This window comes from Biomphalaria glabrata, chromosome 7 (assembly GCF_947242115.1).
Source record: "Biomphalaria glabrata chromosome 7, xgBioGlab47.1, whole genome shotgun sequence".
NCBI classification, from domain to species: Eukaryota; Metazoa; Mollusca; class Gastropoda; family Planorbidae; genus Biomphalaria; species Biomphalaria glabrata.
Genome location: NC_074717.1, coordinates 25585810 through 25612125, shown reverse-complemented (window position 1 = coordinate 25612125; position 26316 = coordinate 25585810). Strand labels below are relative to the sequence as shown.

Sequence of the window (26316 nt, the reverse complement as noted above, 5' to 3'; positions counted from 1 at the left end):
ATTACGCCTAAGTCTTTAAAAGAATGGTTTGAAAACTTTCAAGTAAACATAAATTCCATAGATCCAACCATATTTACAAGTTCAGATCGTATATTTAATGTGGACGAAACTGGTTTCATTTTCAACATGAAAAGTCGCAAAGTTGTAGCCTGTAAGGGAAGCAAAAATGTGTACTCCATTACATCAAACAAAAAATCAAGTCACGGTCTTGGCATGTTGCAGTGTGTCAGGACAGTACATGCCACCTTAGCTAATATATCCATATCAACAGGGTGCCAAAACACAACTTACTTGAAAATTTTCCAGAAGCACTACTACAGTTCTCTGATAAAGGGTGGATCACAGCCCCTATATTTTATTCTTGGCTTAGGGATATTTTCATTCCTTCAACAATCCACCTACCTAAACCCATTTTATTGCTTGAGGACGGACACACAAGCCACACTTCTCTTTTAGATACATCCCTTATTTGCTCCCAGAATAATATCCTCCTGTACTGCCTCCTGCCACATGCCAGCCATATTATGCAGCCCCTCGACCAGGCATTTTTTTGCTCCATTAATCAGCATGGTTGAAAGCCATTAGGAAGAAAGTTTCGGATAATGGTGATGGTATTAGCTTGGAGTCATTTTCTGGAGTCGTGAAACCTGTATGGGCCAGTGTGACTACTCCAGAAATAGCTTCCAGTAGCTTCAGAGGAGCCAGAATTTACCCTTTGAACCCAAACAATAAGCTCCAAAAAGTTATGGCCAAGTAAATCCTATTTATCTGAAGATGTCAGCCCAACATCACCTCGTGCAACCCCAACGCAAGCCTCAGTCTCCTTCATTGAACAAGATGCTATACATACAGAAGCAGAATCAACAGAATCTGAGTTAGCAAATATACCAAAACTGCACCACAAAGCTTCAGTCTTGTACATTGAACAAGAAGAAGATGCCTCACAGGAACAAGCAAAATCACAGGAATGTGACAGCTCATTTCAAAGTCAAGTCCCCAGTTCTCCTTTGCGACAAAATACCTCTCTAAACAACTCACCATTTACATTCCAATTACCTGAAGCCTCTAGATGTATGTCCCATTTGATCCAAGAAACACCTATAGCACACTCAACATATGTAAATCCAATTCTCTGTGTTGCTTCTAAGTCCCAATCTCCACCCGAAATCCCTCTATCCAACCCTGTAAAATTGAATGTGGAAAAAAATAGAAGCACTGAAACAGTACACTTATTTCATTTTTGATGAAATGACAAAGACAGAACTATTGATGTTTTTTCAAGACTAACGGACTGTGATAACCAAATCTTCAATGATACTGTCTATGAAATTTAAGGAATTTAAGGAATTTGAAGCTTTAACTAACAGGATTGATGAAACATTCATTTTACGGAAGCTCCACTGGAAGTTCCACCACCACCTAAAGCCAAATTATTGACTCAAGATATTTTCAAAATACCATGTTTTAAAGCAAAATAGGAAAGGCAAAACTCGAACTACCCTAATCCTATCAAGTATAATAAGTGGACATGAATTTAGAGAGGTTCTTGAACGTAGAATTATAGAGAAGGAAGAAGAAGAAAAGAAGAAAATTGAAAACAAACAGAAAAGAGAAGATAAACAAAGAAGAAAAATAGAAGAGAAAGAACAAAAGACACTACTGAACAAAAAAAAAAAATATTGAAAACGAAAAAAAAAAAAACAGGTGAAAAAGAGAAAAAAAAAAAGAAGAGCAATGGGGAAAAAATAATGGTGCTTGATGCAAAACTGAAACAGGTCAAACGCAAGTAAATGACACTGACACCACTAAAGTAGAAAAGAATTGAGAAGGCGTTAGCCAAGGGAGACGATGATATGGACCCTCTAGACATATTCATTAACGAAAACTGTCTGGGCTGTAGCACTAAAGAACTAGGGAATCTTTAGGTTCTCTGTGACATGTGACTCTTGGTGGCACTCTGTCTGCACACAAACAGCAAAACATATGACAGAAAAACAGCTAAGAGATTTTAAGATTTGTGTGCAGTTGGTGTTGCATTCGTAATGCATTGAACTTTGAGGCTCCTTATATGTGCTTCTTAGTATCCATCCTAAATGAATATAATGTATTAATATATAAAAATGTTCTAAGATTAATTTGTTCACATCTTTTGTTGAATCAAACGTAAATGTATGCTGTGTTTAAATGTGTATATCATCTTTTGTGTACAGTATCTTATTATCTGCTATAATGTCACTTAAAATGTAAATATTTGCTGTATATAAACATGTACACATCTTTCTAAAAAAACATAGTTTGTTTGTTATATAACACCATTTCGTTTTTAAAACAACATCAAACAACATGGTTGCTAATAGTTATCAACAAACAATTATTGGTCACTAAGTAAAAAATGCCCTAAAATAAAATTAATAAACAAATACGATGATTCACACATTGCCTCTCTCATTCTCCCCCCCCCCCCCCAAACACTTTCTACACATTTGTTATAACCTACAAAGTAGTACTAACAACAAATGTATGACTTACCACACAACCCACACAAAAAAAAATGATTGTAGGCATATCAGTGCATGGGGGCAAAGGAGGAAGAATCAATTATTGATCGACCAGGTACCAACCATGATCAAGGAGAGAATATAATCACTACACTGAGCAGAGTAAGCGGGCTAGACATGCAGAATCGCAGAATTTTTATTTTGTCCACCATGTAAGCCACATAGGTAAAAAACTGTTTTGTCCAATGGCCTGGTTGTGGTGTCAATTAAAAGAAGAGAAAGGAGCTTTAGAACTTGGGAAAAGTAGCATTGACCCGTCTGTTTTTAGTTGGCGTAAAAAGAAATTGATATAAAAAAAAGGAAATTAAGGATAATAACATTTTTTTAATATAATAACTATGAAGTGTTCGTTAGCGCACTGACAGTGTTCGGCTTAGTTACAAAATGGGGGAAGGTGTTCATTAATGTCAGCGCTGAACCTCATTGACCTGACCCTCTTTGGCATCAAATTTTATAGTGATTATGCGTAGCATAACAAAACAACATACAGTGATGGGAACAAACTTTAAACATTTTTTTAGATATTTTGTAAACCCCTCCTCCACCCCGTTTTTTAACTGACCTGACGACTTAAAAAAAGATTTAGCTGAATTTTTTTTAATTATGTAGAATCATTTTATTTAAGATTTTCTTTAATTAATTTTGTATTACATAATAATAACACTGCATAAGCTTTAATGCACACATGCACACAAAATGTAAGGCACTATTGTTGTACATATAGATGAGAGGAGAAAGCTTTTTGCAAATGCTTTATATTGTTGTAACCCTGTTCCTCTCTGACTAATCTTTTTTTCCACATGCGAAGAAGGGTGATTTTTTGTTTATGCTGTTGGGCGTAAATGACCTTTACTAGTGTGTAAATGTGTTAAGAAACTTGAGTTATGATTTTGGATTTCTTGACTGAGCATTGTTTTCTTTTGTGTTAGTGAGTTGGGATATGTCAATTTGATTTGGAGATTGTGACATTATTTCTTTTTACCGGGGATATTGATTGATCATAGTTGGATTGTGCTTCTGCAATCAGAGAGATACCAGCGATCTGAGAATCGGTGAATTATTTTCTTTAGTTCAATCCCACGTCTTAACAATATCTAGGTGCAGGCAGCCTGAGCATTCTATAATAGATAATTGCTTTACTGGCATTGTAACAACTTCTCTCTCAAACAACTATAAAGAGTTAATGCGTTTGAAAATCAAAACATGCTTGAGTTTTGGAAATACTTCAAAAGTATGAGCTACACTTCTGTTTGTTTCACTGATTACTAAATTTTGTACAGGAGAAACTGTTTATTAAACTATGCACATGAAGTCCACCAAAAATGCTTTGAAAAGCAATGGAGAGAAAGCTGCTGAGTTCTTAAGCAAGACAAGGAAGAACAACCAGATGAGGAGCAATGCTTGGAGGAAGAGAATGTTTAGCAATAAAACTGCATATTGAGGCTTCCTTAAGTGACTCTTTTTCATGCTGATACAAGCTGTTTACAAGTGGATCATTACCACACTGGGCTTTTAAAGTATTAGTTAGATATAGAAAAAACATATATATTTCTCACTATAGATCTAGATCTATCTATAGATCTACTTAAATCTAATAACTTGGATCTACATCTCTAGTGACTCTAGATCCAATATATTATTATTAATCTATATTCTATCAGATTTGTACTCAGTAACTCACTATAGTCATGTAAAGTAGGCTTACATCTATATAATCAATATATATAGATCTAGATGGCCAGTAGGTAGGTCTACTGGAATACTAGATCTAAATCGTATAATTCTTATAATAGATTAAGATGTCTAAATCTAATCCCATTTGAACTCATGGAAGTCAGCAGGCAGGGTTCAAATTAGTAAAATCTAGGGGCCATCGTCAGAGCAAATATTAATAGCGTGATAGCGGCCGTGCATCATGATACTCTGATACTTTTCTGAACTTTTCAAAAGCTGGCAAGCAGTCATTGAAGTCTAGACGCTCTAGATAATCTAGATCAAAAGTATTCAAATTAAAGAAACTAGATACCTAATCTAGAATATATCTATCTAGACTGATTCAAACCACTCTAGTCAAGACAGAGATTTTAACTTAAAAGACAATACGGTAAGACGAGATTTTTTTAAAAATAGAACTTTAACTGTGTCAAAGGGCCGGATGTGCACATGTTCAAAACAAATACAAAATCTTTTTTCGCATTCTTCAGAAAATGGAAAAATAGTAAAATCGGATTTTTTTTTCATAAAACAAAAAATTTTTTTTTTAATTCTGATTTTTTTTTTTTTTTTAAATGTTGGGAAAATTTGGATTTTTTTTTTTTTTTAATGTTGGGGAAAATTTCAGATTTTTTGCTAGAAAATCAGATCAGACGAAATTTTCAGAATTCCAAAAATTTTCTGAAAATTCCCATCACTGAACATATCTATTTTTATTGACAAATGGATAACGAGTTTATAGATATTTGCAGTTTTTTCCTAGGACTAACCATTACGGAGTTATAAAAACTCAAACGTAAAAATTACAGCAGCAGGGCTTAACGTGTTCGTTAGACGGAAATGACTTATTTAGTTTTGTGAAAATATGAATAACTATCATAAAAAAAAAAATGTTTAGTTCAATTTGATTCATAAAATATTACCTAGATCTAGTCTACTTCTAATGAGCCTTGTTCACAGTTGGTAAGTTTTTATTTTTAAATTACATTATCAAAAATACAATTTTATTTTGGTTTTATTAAAACCATCTTATTTTATCTAAAATGGCTTTCTTTATTATTCCCCTTTAATTCGGGACCAACTGTAACATTTTCTGATAGCAAACAAAGTTTAAACATAACAGGGTAGTGAAATACATATGGTTAAAAATGAATAATTCAGTCGGAGCATGGAAAATAATTATGGAGAGAAAGAGTTTAACAGTATAAAATTGCAATATTGAAATATTAACATAATTAGTGATTTTTTTTCTTGTATATATAGTTTATATATAGTTATATATCTAATTATACTATATATATAACTGTTTATAAATATTGACACTGTTCAGAATGTTGAAAACTTTCTCAGTGTAGTGCTGACTGATGATTCATATAAATATAAATTAGCACAGATTTGTAAAATGTCACAATAAATTAAAAACCAACAACAGAGAGTGAGCAAAAACCTGGCCAATGCTATACCATATTCTCTGGATAAAATATACTCTCTTGTAAGTGGAGCATCCGGTTTTCACTACGACGGATAAAATACTTTCTTATTTCTGACAAGACAAAGACAGTTGATGTTAGGGACAGCAGCAAAGCAAAATCTAGAGAAACAAAAGAAAAAACAAACAATGTTTTAAAAAGGCAAGGGATATTAAGTTCTACTGGATAATTAACTATTAACTAAAGACTAGTTTACCAAGCTGCATGATGTGATATTGTCATTATATATCTTCCTGTGTACAGTACATTGTACAAGTCCACAAGAGCAGCACTGACACTGGCAATTCTGTTACAAGTTCATTGCTAGATATTGACTGAGTACAACTACAATGTGATTACTTTTTAGAACAGTTATTGGGGGAAAGGTCATCTTCAAACAGAAATTACAATTGACTGGTTATTAAATTATTATTACTTGTAATGTCCTATACATTGACCAGACCCCTATATATTCTGCATTTTATTTAAAACATTAATTTCTATTGTGATAGAAGATGGTGTTACTTTGGGGTTACTGTTCTGTTCTCATTCTACTTTTTATGTTATACAGCCAAAGAGATAGGCTGTTAATTTTTGTGTGTTATTTTGAGCTTGATCAGACAGCTATAGTTCAAACAGGGTTGAGCAAGCCCAGCATCAAACTAACAAATGAATAGTCTAAACATCAAATGAACACACATACCTGCAAGATGAAGGGCTTCAGTCTGAAAGACTTTCTGTAAAGGAGGGAGATAAATAACTAAAAGCTGCCCAACTATAGAGCCAACAACAGCATAGATGAACATCATGTTGGAGCTAAGGCCTATTTGGAAGATTGATTTGCTCTGGAGAAACGGATGCAATATTTTAGCATTTCCTTGTTGAGATGAACATGAGAGAAAATGAAGAATGAAAAATGACTAACAATTAAACAACAACTTTTAATTGGAAATACTATCCTGTTTTTAATATTAACTCTTTCTCTCCATTATTATTTTCCTTGTTCCAATAGAATTATCCATTTTATATTATATATTTCACTAAACTGTTAGAATTAAACTTAAATAACTTTTTTGTTTGTTATCAGAAAAGGGGAATGCACATCTTTTTTTAGATAAAACAAATTGATGTTCACAAAACCAAAATTAAGTTTTATTTTGGATTATGTAATTTAAAAATGAAAACTTACTGACTGTGGACAAGTCTCATTTGAAATAGATCTAGACTGAATCTAGGCAATATTTTATGATCCAAAATGAACTAAAAGTACTTTACTTAATAAATAACAAATATAAAACACTACCATAAAGAAAATCAATATAAAGTAAATATAGACTTATTTTAGCCACCAGTTTTAAAAACTACCATTTTTGGTAAAAACACATTGAAAATGAAAATGTTTTCCAAAGAAAAACTTTTCAAGATTAAATTGTAAGTGATTAAAACTATTTGGGAGGAAAGAAAACAAAACAACTTACTTTTTAAGCATAAATGATAATATATCGATTCCTCCGAAAGAATTGGGTCAAATTGACCATGGTATTGACGATTAGGAGAGAAAGATTTAAAACCATAGACTAAGACATGGACAAACTTATTTGCATCAAACAAGCTGAACTAAATTTAGAAAATCAATATGTTTATATAGAAGAAATAAACTTACGTAACTCCTACAGCTGAGAGCATTGAACATATCAAACAAAACAAAACAAGTGAATGTCATGGTTGTGTCCCTGGGTGTGATTTTACCATCTTCCATCTGGAATAAGCAATTACTCAGCTAAACTCATCAAATTTAGACAATCATGGATTCAAATATTCATTTGCACACATATTTCACATGCTGTCAGGGTTAGGACTTTGAAATTGTATATATTTATATCTTGCACAAAATGTAAAAGAAATTGCATAGAGTAAAAGATGGCTTTGGTGTTACTATGCATTACTATTATGTTTCTGTGTTTGTATAAATGATCATGATATTTTTTATATAGAAGCTTTTAATAATCAAAAATAGATTAGTTAAATGAGGGACAGAGTGTACAGGTCATGATGCGAAAAAAGATAAATTATAATTTTTATTCACTCATTCCGAGCAATGCTCTGCTCCACAATTGAGCATCATTACATCTTTGTTTTATCAAAGACAAAGAGTTATATTTTAATGACTTTACTTTGCAGTGTTATAGGAAAAATAAATAACAGAACAACCATAAAAGATTTAGATTTGGATTATAGATTTTATGGCACATTGGCACAATTTAGGCCAAGAGAATAAAGTGAAGCAATGATAAGAAATTTACTTTTTTGTTTTCTGTTTGGTAGCATACAGTGGAGCATGATGGTTTAGATCTTTGTATATTATAAGCCCTTTCACTTCTAATGTTGGAAAGAGTAAAGGCACATAGTTATCATATTTACTAATACCCAATCCTCTAAGCCACTGAAGAGATAAACTTCTATTAACCCCAAAAAATAGGCTTAAAATTCTTTTTTTCAACATTCTCCCATCCTGCATAATATTTATAAAAAAAAAAGTTCTCACACGTTTTAAAGTTTTTTTGGCTGATGTGAAACTCACCTCCATATGGAAGACCCAGAGAGTGCCAATAATGATGATAAGGGAAGAAGAAAGAGTGTTGATCATTAAGTTACGTGTAATGATGTTGTCAGTTACTTTACGAGGTGGCTGACGCAAGACATCATGATCCACTGGCTCAACACCAAGGCTGTTACAAACAAAGTGTTACAAAGAAAATAGTTTTAATTTTAAATAAGAGATGGAATTATGTATAATAAAGTACATCAGAATTTTGTTAATGTAAACAATATTTTGTTATTATAGTCAAGAAAAAATTAGTACATACATTAGAACTCCTAATGGGTTTTATAAGTAAACTAAATTTCTGATGATGTTTAATGTACATTTCAAACCCGTACTGACCTTTGAGCAGGTGGACCATCCATGATGATGTTGATCCAAAGAATCTGCATAGCATTCAGTGGGTTAGGGAGGTGCATGACCATAGCTATTGCAACAAGTGATAGAGCCGCTATACTCCTAACAGCAAAGAGTCAACAATAGTTGTACATTATGGTGTTTGTCATTTTAGATATTTTCAAACAGATTCAATTCATTTGAATGAACAACAAAATATGAATTAGCATTTTTTTTCTTCTCACATATGCAATAATAGCATAGTGCTCACGTAGTCATAACATTTAAAAATGTCTGACACCTCTCTTGTTTGATACTCTATTTACAGCCTAGATATTGATATGGTAATGTCCAATAAAACTTAATACTACTTTTAGTATCAAAAGAGGTATATTTTAAACAGAAAAAACAAATAGTTAAAGGTCTGATTGGTAGAGTGGAGGATTTGATATCAAGAAAATTAATTTATGGTTGAGGAAACAGGAAGTTTGTCAGTGTGCTAGCCACGCAAAACATTGCAAGCTGTTCAAAAGATATATCTCAAATCCACTTCACAAAGCAGTGTTTCTCAACCTTTTACTTGTGACACTCCTAACCTTCCAGGCTGCAGAAAGGCATTCTAGTCTGTAGGTTTCTACAACGCACAATTCATCATAGTAAAAAACAAAAAAAAATGCTGGTCAGAAAAAGCCAACGTTGGGGTGACAAAAACTGATATTAAATTGTAATGCACAATTATTGCATATTTAGTTTAAGAACATCTAAATTAGTTGCGATCATCATAAAATAATTTTATGCAACAGATCTTGTAGCAGGCAAGAAGTCATCAGTAGAAAGACAGTGAAATATGACATAGGTAAAATTACATTTGTAAAGACATACTGAAATGTCTCTTCTTCAAAAGAACACTTAATGTGTTGATCTTTTTGTAGGCCGGCATAGAAGATAAAATGACTTCTCTTAATGTAATTAATTTTTCATTGATAACAATGTTTTTACTTGATCAAAATTCAAATCAATGCAGATACAACCAGTTTTTGCCCCTAAAAAAAATGACCTTAGCACACATTTGTCAGCACGTCCTGGCTTAAGAAACACTGCTCTATAGACTATTCATCATGAGATTAGAGAATATTACTTTGACCTAAAACAAATGATGACTTACGTGCTAAGCTGGAACCTCACAAAATTTTTTATGTTATAAAAAATTCCTTTTCCTTCTTCAATGGCTGCCCTGCGAACAGAGAACAACAATGTAGCATTAGGGCTGTTAGTTTCTTTTGTTTTTGATGCAATTATCTTTCAATATTTCACATTAATAGTTTTAATAATATATAATATAATAATATATATTTTAATATAATATTGATATTACATTTTGATTTTTTTTACAAGATTAAGAAGCATGACAGAATCAAAGGACAGACTTAAAAGACAGTTCTAAGGTTATATGGCAGGCTTGCAGATTAAGGCAATATTTAAGTCACTAGATATTTACAGGACAATGCTAAGGCCACAAAAAAGACTAACTTGACAATAATATTAACTAAAGGTAGACTTACAAGACAGTACTGAGGTCATCGTCCACTAAAATCATATCGGCAGCCTCTTTGGAAACGTCAGTACCAGTTTTGCCCATGGAAATACCAATGTCTGCTGTTTTCAAGGCCACAGCATCATTAACTCCATCGCCTGTCATCCCAACAACATGATGGTTGGCCTGAAGTGCCTGGCAATGACAAAAACATTTTTGTACCAAGGATTAACATATTGATTGAAAAGGTATATACATTTTTTTTAATTAATTTATGTAAATCACATTTTCATGTTGATGACAATAGATATGCAAGACAAGATTGATGTCTTCATCCATGGGCCATAATCAAAAATACATTTATGAGTGGTAAGGTATGGTGAAAATTGGGGTCAAAGATGAGGTCCAGAAGATTCAAAAATGAGGATTAAATTTAAAACTACTTTATTTTATTTACCTCTCAGCAAGAAGGTCCAAAAAAAAAGTTCAATTTTTTTTTTAATTCTCATTCAACCATACACCATATTTTTTGGTGACAGGTCCTAATATTTAAAGTAATCTAATAATTAAAAAAATAAAAGCAAGGGTAAAATATTTTCAAAAAGTACATTTAGAATTAAGATACTATGCAATCAATGTTATTAATGAACAAAAAATGATACTATGAAATCAGAACTATATTCTAGTATGAGACAAAGTCTAAGGCTCACCTTGACAATTTTCAACTTATGTCTAGGTGTGACTCGGTAAAAGATGCTGATGTTGTCAATAATTTTGGCCAATTCTGCAATGTCAATCTCCTCAAGGTACTCACCAGATAATGATATACCACCTTCAGCAAACAAACCTAATCTAGAGGCTAGAGAGGTTGATAATACAGTCATATTTATATTGATGTAAACTGTAATACATCTGGTTTATAACTTCATCAATTGAATTATGGAAGCTAGGTATGAGCTCAGATGTGTTGTTTTAATGATTCCCCAGTTCAAACTCTACCTACTACCATCCCCTTTGGTCCTGCAGGAGGTTTTGGTAGAAGGTAAAACTCTTCAAGGGTCATAAGTCAAGTCAATTATGGGTGCAAGCACTAATACTTAAAAATGAATCACAACTTAACATAAAATAGGAAAGGCCACTGCTCAATTATAAGTTGTCTTTAACTCTTTCTCTCCATAATTATTTTCCACGTTCCGACATAGTTCTTCATTTTGCTCATTAGTATTTTTCTACCCTATTATGATAAAGCTTGAATAGCGTTTTCGTTTGTTATCAGAAAGTGTTTTATTTGGTCCAGAATTTTAGGAATATGCATGCTCTTTTTATAGAACAAAAAGTAAATTTTATACAATCAAAATATTAATTTAATTTAATGAGGTCAAATCAACGATGGTATCGTCAATTAGGAGAGAAAGAGTTAAGATATTATCTATTTTAATCATTAATATTTTAAAAAAAATGATGAAAATGGCTAAGCAACATACCACTAGCCAAAATTTAAAAATCTCTTTTTCCTCAATTTTCTGATATGTTAAGCTTCATCTACTGATTATAACTTGTTACTTCTTGATCACTATAGTCATCAATATCGTGAGCTATAAACTAATCAGGAAAATTCAAATCTGTAATTTACCTACAGCCTTAGCCGTGTCTTCACTATCACCAGTCAACATTTTCACCTTGACTCCCATGCCCAGCAACATCTGGACAGCTTGTCTAGCCCCTTCTCTCGGTGGATCCATGATACCCACCATGCCTGCAAATGTCATTGACGTCTTCTCTACACCATAGGCCATGGCTAGCACTAAAGATGAGTTTAAAATCAAGTTTAGCATTGAAATTCAACCATTTGGTATGTTTTTTTCTTGTTATAATTCTAAGTAAAATGAGAATATCTTATTTGCTTCTTAATAAGAACAACAATGAGAACCTTACAGTATATTAAATTGTGAATTAAAAACAACTATATCTAATAAAGCCTTAATCACTCACACAAAAAAAATGAAATTTTCATCAAATTAGCACTCACATTTTTTTAATACATAAAAAACCCTCTGTTTTGTCAGCCTGATAGGCCACACAAACCTTAACATTTAATAAATCACATTCAAAGTGTAAAGTTTGAGCCAGTTAAATTTGTATATCAAAGTACCTCGTAGACCAGTCTGTCCTAGGCTGTGGGCATGAATTCTATACACATCCTTCTGTTTGTCTGTCATGGTTTCAGTAGATCCATTAACTTTGTATTTGGAACACCTATCCAGTACACGCTCAATGGCACCTTTCACAAAGTACATTGTGTCATTCTGACAAACAAACACACATTTATACACATTGGCAGCTAATTGTTTCAAAGAATGAAAGGATATATTTAAATCTCTATACACTTCCTGACTAAAACAGATCTACTACTCATAAAATGCAGGTATAAAGATTCTGCGACTGTGTTAGTAGTATATAGAGTTGTTTTATCTTTATTCTGATCAATTTTACTGACACTTTCTTCTCTTTAATTAGCGTAATAATTGACTTCAACAAGTTCATTATTTGAAAAGAGGAAATGAAATAACGCTTTCCATTTTGATCATGTAGCTTAGAAACATCAGGAATTACTTTTCCATTTAAAACACAAACATCCAAGTTGTTTGTTTTTATATTTAACAAATTGTTTTGGAAAGCCATTTATAAATTGTGTGTACAAAGGAAAATGCCACAGAAAAAAACAAAATTAACAAACACAAGCGTCTGTTTTCAGAAAAGATATACTAAGGTAAACTTATAAAACATTTGTATTTATCAAAATGATTACTAGAGAAATTTATTTAGCTTAAAAATGTAGTGCTGAACAATATAGTGAAAGTAGTTAATGATTCTGAGCTGGTATTCTTGAAAATTTAGACTTGATGTAAATAAAAATTTTCATTAAATTTCTTCACACACAATAAAAGAAAGATTAGAATTTTTCAATAAAAAAAAATGTACAACAGGTAAATGTAGAATACTATATTTACTTTGTTCAAAAAATGATAACATTTGACCATCATTATCTTTGTATCACTGCTAAAAGGCCACTCCTCTTGCCTTATGTAGTCATGCTTGGGATCCATCAGTTTTAACTGAAAAAGAAGTAACAGGGTTGAGAAAAACAACTTTATTAAGTAGTGCAACAGAATAAATCTGCATGGAAATTGTTAATCCATTTGTTCCATTAAAAGTGCTGGAAATTATTTTGTGCTTTATATACTCTTGATATTTAAAAATTTATTTCAAAATGCAACAGAGTGACCAAATGCCAATGGGTAACCATAAAACCATAAAAGCAGATTAAATTGATAGGTCCTGTCTTTTTAATGCAAAAACATCTATTCCATTGCTACCCTAGACAGTAAAGGGGATAAGATGCTGTAATGATATGAAGGGAACTGTGTGGGAAAGACTTCTAATGAATATAAATTGAAAGCAAAGTTGTCATGAGCACTGGGCAAGAAAGCCTAAAGAGATGAATGGCGGAACATATGACTAGCTTAAATATTAATGTCAGGACAATAGTTAAAAAAAAAAATTAAGATTAAACATAAAAATAAGATTTCATCAGCTGTCAGAAGGACTTAATTGTGAAAAGTTCAGAAAAATGTGTTTTCTTAAGACATTGACTAAAACGATTGACTATATTGTGAAAGTGCAAATAACAGGACAGAAATGGCCAGATAAATGTAATCAAGATAACATGGTAAAACAAGCGAGGATAGGTGGCTTCTGTTGGTCACTTATAAAACTATGCGTGACACTAATTCATAAATCACACTCACAATAATGACATTGAATTAACCTATATATATATATATATATATATATATATATATATATATATATATATATATATTTATAAAAAACTTTGTAAGAAAAAAAGTGGCTCTTTCATAATTTTGAAAGGGTTTCAATAAAGAAAATATATTAAGTGAATATTTACATATTTAATTTCTAAACTATGGAAATGCTTTGGAAGACCAATTGCATGTATTTAGAGAAGGATGAAGGTGAGGTGATTTTGGATTGAGATCTGAACATGACAGACCGACAGCCCAAAAACAAATACAGTTAAAAACAATATCTTAACTTTTACAAACTATTCTTTAAGGCTGATAGCCATAGCACAGAAATTTTTTTAATCCACAAAAAGAAACTAATAAAACATACTTTTCCAGCTGCCCCTAACAGTGCACCCTCCGTGGGTGAGCCTAATAATCCATCTTGGGTGATTTCTGCATTGCTGCATATGCAGCCAATCTGCAAGAGAAAGCAAAATATTTTTAAGCATTACTATATTTCCATTTAGGCTTAACTGTATTGTGTTCACAAATCAGTCATTTAAAGAGTTGCACTAGTATACAGTAAATTTAGTCTGCACATTCTAATCAGTGGTGTAGCATTAGTGCAAGGTTAATTTACAAACACATCAGCCTGTAATAAATGAACTATTCTTTCTAATAAACACAACTTCTTCCTAGGTAAAGCAAACTTCTTCAATGCTGACCTCAATGACCTTCCTGAATGAGCTCATGTATCGATCAACATCATCGTGTTCAGAGTCAGAGGAAAGATGAACAACCCGAATGTCACCTGGGGAATTGTAGCCTACCCCTGACAACTGAGGAGGTAAGTTAACAAGAACATTCAATTCTATAATACAACAATGACATACTTCTCATTATGTTTCCAGTAAGGAAATCATGTACTATTTCAGAAAATGAACTTTATTTATGAAACTTATAAAAAACTTGTGCTAAAACTATTTTTTTAAAAATAAATTCATAGAATACCATCATCTATAAATAAAAGACTAACCTCAGCATGATGCTCATCTGATGTTATGATATGAGTGACAGTCATCTCATTCTTGGTCAATGTCCCTGTCTTGTCACAACAGATAACATCAACACAGCCTGAATTACAATGTTTTACAGATATTTAGAACTATTTCATAAATTTAGCTGTCTAGCGCATCAGCAATTTTAAGTCATGAAAATGTACTATGCATACACATCTAAACAATAAAAATAATTATAAACTAATTCCTACAAAGCTTTATTGAATAGCACTTTTCTATCTTATTGTTTGTAACTTTTATATTTTAAGCATATCTTACAAAGAGAAACACTTTTGGAGTCCTAATCATTAGTAGTACATAACTGAAGGTGATAACAAAATCCTGATTTCGATAAAGCTTTTAGTTTTGAAATATAAATGTAACAGACAGACAGCTCAAACACAATAATGCATTTACTTATGAAAGTCATACACACACTCTCTCTACGTCACTAGAAATAGTGACAAGCAACAAGGGGAGATCATTCCACTGCACAAAAACTAATTAGTGCAAATGACGTCATCACCTAGTGATGAACGCGGCACTAAGCAACCAATTCAATGGGCGCGACAGGGGGCTGCTAAAAATATGAAATATTCTTTTAATTAATTATGCATTCTGTAATGCCTGAACCAACTCTGTTTTGATGCTGCTGCTAGAGTTCTGCAAAGACCTGATAAGGACTATATGAAAACAGAAACTAAGGCAAAATGAAATATTTACCAAGAGTTTCTACCACAGGAAGTTTTTTTATGATGGCCTTCCTTTTTGCCATGCGCATAACTCCAATAGCTAAGGTGACAGTCACAACTATAGGGAGACCTTCTGGAATAGCAGCTACTGCAAGGCTAGAGACAAAATAAGAAATAATATTAACTGTACACACTGGATAAGCTAGAGAAGATAATCTAGACAAGATAATGATTTATTATTCAATAAGGGCTCTGGACTGGAATTCATAGGGGAATGTAACTTATAAATCCAAACTTAATAAAGACCACAAAAATAGATAATTTGGTGACATTATGGCAAAGAACAATAATTCAAAAACAAAGCCTTTCTGCATAACATTAGCTAAATTGAAGAAAGACACCTTAATTCAAGTCAGTTTGAATGGTTGGGTTACAGACCTATTCCTTAAAAGGTTGTGGAGATAGAGGAATATTTAACAACTGTATAAGTAAAACATATTTTTAGCAATTAGAACTTAAATAATCTTTTGAAGACAGCTTTTGCATTGTTGAGTTGTTTTTTTATTCTGAAGTAAACCAGAGTTACAAAATAGAATAAAATAGAACTATAATGTGGCTTGTACTTAACATCGTCAGTTAGGAGAGAAAGAGTTAATGCAAGCCCATTTTCTGTGACAGAAACTTTGCTTTGTAAGTCCTATCTACCCACCTGACACCAATAGTGAACATGTCTAAAATTTTCCTGCCCTGTATCCAGCCAATGATAACAATGATGCCAATGACTACAAAGGAGTAGAATGACAACTGCTTGCCCAGTGTGTCCATACTTTTTTGTAAAGGTGTTTTGGGAGCCTAAGGGAAAAATATCAATAACATATTGTAAGGGGTTAAATATACATTAAACATCATAATGACATACATTTAGACTTAGCACACTAACATAATTTTACATGAAGCAACATAAAGACTTCCTAAGTCATTAGTGACATGAATAACAGGCAAGTAATCATAAGGCTCCAAGACGGCATGACAATAATAACCCACTCTTAAACATAGTTAGAATTTATGAAGACGTGCTTTCTACTTATTATTACATTGATGTGAGGATATGTGACTCCTGCAAATCCAGTCACCACAAAAAAAAAAAGATTGCATGTTACATTTAAAAAAAAAAATTAACAGCTTTGTTAGTTAAGTATGATTCAGCAGTATACATTGAATACTAATTGAATAAATACTAAAAGAACCCACCTCCTCAGCTTGCATCATTTTAAAGATTTCACCAAACTCTGATTCTTGTCCAGTGCCAATAACAATTCCCTTAAAAATGAAATAAAAATTGATAACAAATGTGAATAAGCATATAGTCCATTAAATATTTTCAAACAATAGATGCACAAATTGTAAGACAAATTTCCTTATGGGTAATAAAGATTATTATTATTATTATTAGAATTTTTAAACAATAGATGCATTGCAAAATTATGAAAAATTGATTTTGTCAAAATAAATGTGTATTTAAGTACAGGTATACACACAAGTTATTAGTAGCAATTTATTAAATACAAAATAAAGAAATTTCCAATACACAGTGATGGGAACAGACTTTGAAAAAATTTTAGGAAATTTTTTACACCCCCGTTTTTGAACTGGGGTGTTGCTGTGACTTAAAAAAAAGATGTTGCTGAATTTTTTTAATTATGTAGAATCATTTTATTTAATATTTTCTTTAAATAATGTTGTATTACATAATAATTACACTGCATAAGCTTTACTGCACACATGCAGACAAAATGCATGCAAGGCACTATTGTTTGTACATATAGATGAGAGGAGAACGTTTTTTGCAGATGCTTTATATCTGGGTCCGTCCACTAGAGGTGATAACCCTCCTAGATTTCCCATACAATGCAAAGAACAAAATGCTGACCTCTTCTCAATATATGTGAACCTAACAAAAGCATTTGACACTGATAACAGAGAAGGACTCTGAAAGATTATGTCAAAGTATGGATTTCCACAAAAATTCATATCCATGGTGAGACTTTTTCATGATGGCATAAAGGCTCGTGTCCAAGAAAGTGGAGAACCATCAGAGCCCTTCGAAGTATCAAACGGGGTAAAACAAGGCTGTGTCCTAGCACCTACACTGTTCAGTATCATGTTCTCTGCTATACTGACAGATGCATTCAAAAATAGAGAAAAAAACGGGATAAATATAACATACAGATTTGATGGTGGCCTATTCAACCAGAGGCGGCTCAAAGCAAAATCAAAAATAAAATCAGCAGTAACAAGGGACTAGCTATTTGCTGACAACTGTGCCCTAAATGCCTGCTCTGAAAATGATCTGCAAAGCATTGTCAGTGACTTCTCAAGACTTCTCAAGAGCATGCTAAGACTTTGGCCTTACCATTAACACAAAAAAGACTGAAGTCTCATATTTGCCTGCTCCAGGGAAAGCCTACTCGGATCCAAGCATCAAGATAAATGGACATGATATAAATGCAGTGAATAGATTCCCATATCTTGGGAGCACACTCTCCAGAAACGGAAAGATCAATAATGAAATTGACCTGCGCATTGCCAATGCCAGTGCATCCTATGGCAGACTGTCTAAAAATGTCTGGAACAGACGAGGTATCACCACAAATACAAAGCTAGGGATCTATCCAGCTGTCATCCTCCCTACATTGCTCTATGCCTCATAAATGTGGACATGATACAGAAATCATGCAAAGAAACTGAACCACTTCCTCATGACTTGTCTAAGAAAAATACTGAATGTCAAATGGGAAGAAAAAATACAAGATATTGAAGTCCTTCGAAGAGCAGGTCTGCAAAACATTCACACAATCCTGATGCAGTCTCAGGTGCGATGGGCAGGACACGTCTGCAGAATGGAAGACCGCTGCATCCCTTAATGACTCCTGTATGGCCAATTAAGGGAAGGAAAGCGCTCGCAAGGCGGTCAAAGAAAACGCTTTAGGGACACCCTCAAAGCTTCTCTGAAAGCATTTAGCATTAACCCAGCCACCTGCCCAATGTGCACAGGACAGAGCATCATGGCATCGCGCTGTGAAAACTGGCGAACAGATTGTTGAAGAAAAGAGAATAGCGCTGACAGAAGAAAAATGCCAGAGAAGAAAGGCAAGGCCAATGACACTAGCTCCAGCTGGAATAACTTGCCCAGTATGCAACCGAACATTCTGGGCTTACATAGCTCTCACCAGCCACATGAGGAGGCACAAAACCGCAGTGCAAAGCCCTCAGCCCCCAGGATGTCAAAAGTGGTCATCATCGAACCATGATGGATGAACTATATATATATATCTGGGTCCAGGCAGTCTGAGCATTCTATAATAATAATAGATAACTGCTTTACTGGCATTGTAAGAACTTTTCTCTCAAACAACTATAAAGAGTTAATGTGTTTGAAAATCAAAACATGCTTGAGTTTTGGAAATACTCCAAAAGTACGAGCTACACTTTTGTTTGTTTCAGTGATTATTAAATTTTAAACAGGAGAAACTGTATATTACACATGAAGTCCACCAAAAAATGCTTTGAAAAGCATTTGAGAGAAAGCTGCTGAATCTCTGCTGAGTTATTAAGCAAGACAAGCTAGAACAACCAGATGAGGAGCAATGCTTAGAGGAAGAGAATGTTTAGAAATAAAACTGCATATTGAGGCTTCCTTAAGTGACTCTTTTTCATGCTGATACAAGTTGTTTACAAGAAGTGGATCTCTACTACCACACTGGGCTTTTAAAGCTCTAGAGTACTTTAGACTAATGATTAGTTATTAGTTAGATATAGAAAAAACTTTAATATATAATTCTCACTTTAGATCTAGATCTATCTATAATCTAGATCTACTTAAATATAATAACTTGGATCTAGATCTTTAGTGACTCTAGATCCAATATATTATTATTAGATCTATATTCTATCAGACTTATATTTAGTAACTCACTATAGTCATGTAAAGTAGGCCTACATCTATATAGATGGACGGTAGGCCTACTAGATCATAATAGATCTAGATGTCTAAGTCTAATCCAATTTGAACTTATGGAAGTTGGCAGGCAGGGTTCATATTAGAAAAAATCTAGGGGCCATTGTAACACAGAGTAAAAATTCAAAGCGCATTGCCTAGCATAGGCATAACCATCATGATCATGAAACTGAGCTACCCTCAACTTTGATACTTTTCAAAAGCTGACAAGCAGCCATTGAAGTCTAGACGCTCTGGCTCTAGATCTAGATCAAAAGTATTAAAATTAAAGAAACTACATATCTAGAATATATCTATCTAGACTGATTCAAACCACTCTAGTCAATCTGGGCCTAGATCTAGGTCTAGACTTAATACGATAATATGAGATTTTCTAAAAATAGAACTTTAACTGTGTCATAAGACAGAATATGCGCATGTTCAAAACAAATCAAATCTTATTTCACATTCTTCCAAAAATGGAAAAATAATAAAATAGGATTTTTTTTTCATTAAAAAAAAAAGAAACAATTTCAGATTTTTTTTTTTTTTTCAAGATTTTTTGGTTAGAAAATCAGATCAGAAGGAATTTTCGGAATTCCACAAATTTTCAGAAAATTCCCATCACTGAATACAATTTTAAAAACACATTTGAAGATTAGTTAGAAAGCTAATTTATTGTTATTAGAAAAAACAAAAGTGAGCTTACCTTCCCTTGCCCACATCTGACTAAAGTCCCCATGAAGGCCATATTAGTTTGTCCACTCAGACTGGAGACCTGTGCCAGAGGCTGAGCCTCTGTAAGTTTATTCACAGGTTCGATTTCTCCAGTGAAGCTGGATTCATCAATACAAAGCCCTGAAGCCTGTACAATCCAAAATAAGAAATAAATAAACAATCAAATGGAATGTGTTGTCATATACCACAAATAGGTGACAATCTCTGACCTCTCCCTATTGTGCAAGTCAAGAACAGAGGTACAAGACATCTCTTCTCATTGTAAAAGTAAAAGGTAAATATGTCAAGTTAAGTAATATAGAACATCATAAAGTAAATGTACTTTAATAAACATCTGAAATATGTTTTTATTTTTCAATTATTATATTTTCTATAAAAACCTCAATCTTGTAAATAAAGGGCAAGAGATTATTTGGCATAAAAAGTTGCACGTTGCTAATCTAAAACAAAAACAATAAGAAACGCTATTTCAAACTAGTATTATCACACTCTCAAAACTTACTTCAAAAAGGCGTATATCAGCTGGTACTCTGTCTCCTATACTAATGTGAATGATATCACCAGGTACAAGGTCCTGGGCCAAAAAGGTCATCATGTGACCATCTCGTAAACTATAACATCAGCAAAAAAAAATAATTAATTTATCACATTCAATGCATTAAAAACTAAATTCTGTAGACTATATTAAATTAAAATATAACAAGTACAATACAACTGAACTCTTAACAATAAGAAGAAAAAAAAAAACAACCACAAAATACAATTTAAAAAAAATAAAGAAGGAAGCTGTTGCTGGAGATGTAACCCATGAAACGATTAAAAAAAGTACGAATAGAAACTAGAATTTTTTAAAATTGTAATTTAAATAAAACAAATGTAAACACGACTAACCAGTGACATTTGGGTGGAACTAGTTTAGTCAGAGCTTCTAAAGATTTTTCTGATCTGTACTCCTACACACAACAAAACAAGTGAATCGTTATAAGATGACATAATGAAACAAAAAATTTAAAAGGTTATTTATAAATCCTAATATCTACATACAAAAGACCTTAAATAAGACATTTTCTCTGTACATTCTTGTCTATAAATTATCAGTTTAGGTATTTATTAGATAAAACAGATTTGTATAAACCTAAACAAATATTTATTTTCTCGACTGTTAAAATCTAAAAAAGTTTTTGTTTTTTAACAATTCATCTATAGAGCTTGTTGATATTTACCTGGACAAAAGCTACTGTAACCACAATGATGATAGCCTGGGGGGGAAAAAGTTTTGAGATTCCAACAAAGTTGTTTATATAGAGTGATAAAATAGGTGATAACAAAATTATGTCTTAAGAAAAAAAAAGTAATTTATGTATTCCAGTGAGCTTATTTATTGAAACATCAAACATGTTGTCTTTACTGTTTAATTCGTAAAAATCAAATAGTGCAAGTTTTTCAAAAGCTTACAAACTTCATTTTAAATATTAGTTAGTTTCAATGATAGATACTTATCATTTTAAGAGGAATAAAAAAAATAAAAATAAATAATACAAATTGAAATATCAGATTCTGCTATATTAAATAATTTAATGACAATGCATGTATCTAAAAACCACTGGGCAGGAAAAAAAAATCTTTAAAATGAGCCATTCAGCCCTACCAATGTTATTATATCAGAAGTATAATATTATTCCAATTATTATTCCCAATCCATTATCACTTCTGCTGACAGCATATTAAATGTGTTTGCAGAGTTTATCATTAGGTAGAAAAAGGACAAAATGGAATAGGAATTTGAACTTTTTGATGAGTCTTTCTGATTCTTTTTCAACCAAAAACAATTTCTGCAATTGCAAGTGTACATTCTTTTAAAATCTTTAGTATGGTAAATCATGTACATTCTTTTAAAATCTTTAATATGGTAAATAGTGTACATTCTTTTAAAATCTTTAGTATGGTAAATAGTGTACATTCTTTTAAAATCTTTAATGTGGTAAATAGTGTACATTCTTTTAAAATCTTTAGTATGGTAAATAGTGTACATTCTTTTAAAATCTTTAATATGGTAAATAGTGTACATTCTTTTAAAATCTTTAGTATGGTAAATAGTGTACATTCTTTTAAAATCTTTATTATGGTAAATAGTGCAAAAGTTGAATAGACTAATCCTTCTTGCAGCAAACTGTGAGAGGTTAAGCCATGTAACAGGTGTAATACTCACTACAGTGATGCTGATAGCATCATCAAACTGCCTCATAAATAAACTGATTCCAGCTGATGCCAACAACAACAAGATAAGAGGATTATTAAACTGAAATGTAAAAAAAAAAAAATGTAAGTAAACTCTTTGAAAAGTCAGGATGAGCAGCTCATAAAGATATTTGTGGTGATCATTTTTAGATAACATTTTAATAATGTTAATGTTTATAACTGCTATTGATTACTTGTGTTGGAATTAAATTTTAAGAGCTTGAAAAAAACAATAATCTTATTTCATATTATGAGCAATAAAAAAGTAGAAACAAGCCTCTTATCCTATAGGATATGTCCTTCCTTCTCATATATATATAGGTGTGTGATTGCACACGCTGTTTGCAAACATAGGCATGAGCCCTTCTTCTTGTTACAAGATGTAACTTGGACAAGTTACAAATAAACAATTATATAAACACTATAATAATTATATAAAAGGGGACATTGTGGCATATAGGTTAAAAGGCCCTTTTATGTAAGGGCTAGCTGTGAATATCAATCAGCCGCAGGCCAACTGGTCTGCAGTCATGAAGGGTTGAGTTGGTTAGGACTTTCACTTTAATAAATCAGAAAAAATCAGGATAAATAATAGCAAAAAGCAAGTATAGAGAGCTATAGTTCTAAACCCAGGTAGCTCATTAGCTAGGGATAGCAGTACATCTAGGAGAGACAATTTTGAAACTAAATAACTGCCGCCTTGCAGTTGATCTTTTATGATCAAAGGCTATGGGAGTACACCCAGAAAGAAAAACAGGCTGAAATTGGAGCAGAGACCAGAAAGTAAAAACTAATAGCCAATGGATCATTCATATCTGGAAGACCATGTAAAGATATTCATAAAAATATAATCTACACTGTGTTTAAAGTAGAGGAACATAGAAACTCCTGAACTTGTGCACATTGACAATACTACTTTCAAAAATAAATCATGGCAAAGAGTTCTAGATATAAAAAACAGCATGCTCAGACCTGATCCAGATATTTTTTCCATAGGGGTTCTTCAACAGCAATATCAAAATTGTTTGGGCCATGAACATGTAAGCGCCGGCGAGCTTCTTCACTCTGGAGACCATATTCTAAGTCAGTGCGAAGCAAATCCTTGACGTCACGCACTGACATGCTTGCTGCATCTCCTGAATGGAGCTGTGACATCATGGCTGCCTTGTCCAAAGAGCCAAAACCTTAAATAAACACACACACAAAAATGATACTGTTTACTCTGATATCCTAAATACTTGGTTAAAACTTGTTTTCACATGTATCAATAATGTTTACAATTGAAATACTACTACAGATATTTTAAAGGCATCATGTTATAGAAGCAATAACAACAACAACTGAACTAATATTGAAAAAAGAAACAAAATTAAACAAGGTTAATCCATTTCACTTATTTATTGTTTTTTGTTAAACTACCAGCAATTTAAGTGTTGTTTTTTTTAATTAGTTTTATAATTAGGATAAACATTAACTGTGATATTACTGAATAGCTAATTAGTTAATATTTTAGCCTGCATAAATGTTTGCATTTGCTTCAGAAAACACCTGTTATAATTATAAAATGAGATAAATAGTAATACATTTATACTACAAGATTCAGTAATGAAGATAATTTTACACAATTGTTATTCCTCATGCAAATACATTATAAATTAAACAAATATTTATAACTTTTTCTTTTAAAAAGCATATTTTTATATATAAATTTAATTACCCCTTGTTAAATCTACTTATTCACAGAATTAAGAAGAAATTTAAAAAAAATATATATATATATACCTTTAAGTATTTCGAGACAGTGCTGCTAATAAGATGCTTATTACATAGGTGCTTCTAAATCAATTGATAAATAACATTTTTTGATAGTAAATTAAACCTGATATATGTGTGATTTGGTTACTCCTAAATAAAACCTAATAGAAGAAAGTCTTATAAATATTTTTGAAAAAAAAGTTCCATACTGAGAACAGGAAAAAGAATTGAAGCTTAAAAACGAATTCCTAGGCAGGGAATCAAAGCAGTCAAGGGCAATAAGCAAATGTGGTGGGCTTGTGCAAAACACTATCAGAAATAAGGTATATTTTCTTTGAGCAAGAGAAATCTATTTTGTACTCCTTCTTTAACCTTTTCCAATGGTAGTGTACTCAGATTCTTTTTTAACCTTAATATACTCAAGCAGCTACAAATGTAGCTGTGGATGGAACCTTCAAGGTGGCAGTGAAACTTGAATCAATCAGATATACAAACATCAGCATAGAGTTTTGTGAGCCTCAACAAAATGATAATCAACAGAGATAACAACAAATCCAGAAGACACTAACCAATTTGTATACATTTTATAGACAAAATATAGATGCATTTATCTAAACAAAGGTATCTTTTAATGTAAATGTTCCCTACTGTAAAATTTTTTAGAGATGTTTCTCAATGGTGAGATGTTAATACTTTTAGTACATTATTAAACAAGTTGTACACAATGTATAATTGAACAGGTCATGGCCAAAGTTCTGTGGCTGAGGGAAAAAAAAACACTAAAATATCCCACAATAGAAGCCTCTCTTTATTGAGTATTTCTACTACTCCAAGTACATATCAACAAACAGCTGGTACACTTCATAGAGCAGACAGTGATGTAGACATTACTAGAGTATGAAAAGTGTTATTATGAACTGATTGTGTATGCCCAAGGAAAAAAAAACGTGTAATGGTCAACACCATCAACTATACACACTACACTAGGAATACATGTGTAGGCACACGACGGCTATCTGACCAGGTTGTTAAAATCAGTCGAACACACAGTCTATTTATGTTTTTTTGCTAGGGAGGGTGTGGATGAGTTTTTTTCTTCTATAGTTAGTTTTCCTAATTCTCTTAGTTCTATACAACTGTAGATCTAAACATAGATATCAATAATAGGCCTACTGACTACAATTAAATCTATGCTTCGGCACCATCTAAGGTTCAAACAATAAATAGGTATAATTGATGTTCCCGCTGTTAATAAAATATCGTTTGCCGCAAATGAATTAATCTAAAACAATAAATATTGACCTACAACGCTTCAGATTCCAACTATTAACAAACAGCTAATATCAGTATTAAGTCCTTGAAGCCAGAACCAGAACCGGTCCTTGGACTTTAAATTACAAGCCTGATGATCAGTTGTTGGTCTGAAATTCATGAACACTCACTATACAAGCCAGATTGCACTTTACTTTTGAGAAATTTACATTATTAACTAGTAAAATATATACTTAATATTTTACATTGACCCTTCCCCACACACCCTTTACAGTTGGTGGCCTTGTACATAAACACACACTCATGCTACACAGATTAGTTAATTAGTTTATAAATACTGTTAAGATTAAATTCATCAATCAGTTTAAAACAATAAGGTATATAAAAGGAAAAAAATTAATACGAATATAGATTTGTTATTTAACAGTTTTGAAAAAGTATTTTATTTTAAATATTGTTCTTGTTTTTTCTTATTAACCAATGAATTAAGATTAAAATATAATGGAACATTTTTTAGCCCGTTCCATCCCTCCACTTTTTATACT

At 32.2% G+C, this 26316-nt stretch overlaps 1 protein-coding gene across 5 annotated transcripts in view; it reads right to left on the bottom strand.

Annotated features, from left to right (window-relative positions):
• The window catches only part of LOC106052858 (calcium-transporting ATPase type 2C member 1-like), a 53874-nt gene that overhangs the window by 10660 nt on the left and 16898 nt on the right, over window positions 1–26316 (bottom strand). For 4 of the 5 annotated variants that reach the window (XM_056035070.1, XM_056035071.1, XM_056035072.1 and 1 more), the window contains 23 exons: window positions 23717–23928; window positions 22716–22805; window positions 21730–21765; window positions 21398–21459; window positions 21009–21117; window positions 20478–20633; window positions 17023–17091; window positions 16481–16623; window positions 15803–15927; window positions 15058–15155; window positions 14747–14860; window positions 14410–14499; window positions 13224–13328; window positions 12365–12518; window positions 11846–12016; window positions 10923–11071; window positions 10241–10407; window positions 9844–9912; window positions 8685–8801; window positions 8322–8469; window positions 7404–7499; window positions 6444–6585; window positions 5735–5862 (listed from right to left, as the gene is read on the bottom strand). In XM_056035070.1, coding sequence (XP_055891045.1) covers window positions 5735–5862; window positions 6444–6585; window positions 7404–7499; window positions 8322–8469; window positions 8685–8801; window positions 9844–9912; window positions 10241–10407; window positions 10923–11071; window positions 11846–12016; window positions 12365–12518; window positions 13224–13328; window positions 14410–14499; window positions 14747–14860; window positions 15058–15155; window positions 15803–15927; window positions 16481–16623; window positions 17023–17091; window positions 20478–20633; window positions 21009–21117; window positions 21398–21459; window positions 21730–21765; window positions 22716–22805; window positions 23717–23902 — 2724 coding nt within the window. In that variant the 5' untranslated portion in view covers window positions 23903–23928. Of the gene's footprint in view, window positions 1–1689; window positions 5863–6443; window positions 6586–7403; window positions 7500–8321; window positions 8470–8684; window positions 8802–9843; window positions 9913–10240; window positions 10408–10922; window positions 11072–11845; window positions 12017–12364; window positions 12519–13223; window positions 13329–14409; window positions 14500–14746; window positions 14861–15057; window positions 15156–15802; window positions 15928–16480; window positions 16624–17022; window positions 17092–20477; window positions 20634–21008; window positions 21118–21397; window positions 21460–21729; window positions 21766–22715; window positions 22806–23716; window positions 23929–26316 lie in introns of those variants that run through there. The other variant, XM_056035069.1, reaches the window with a different exon arrangement.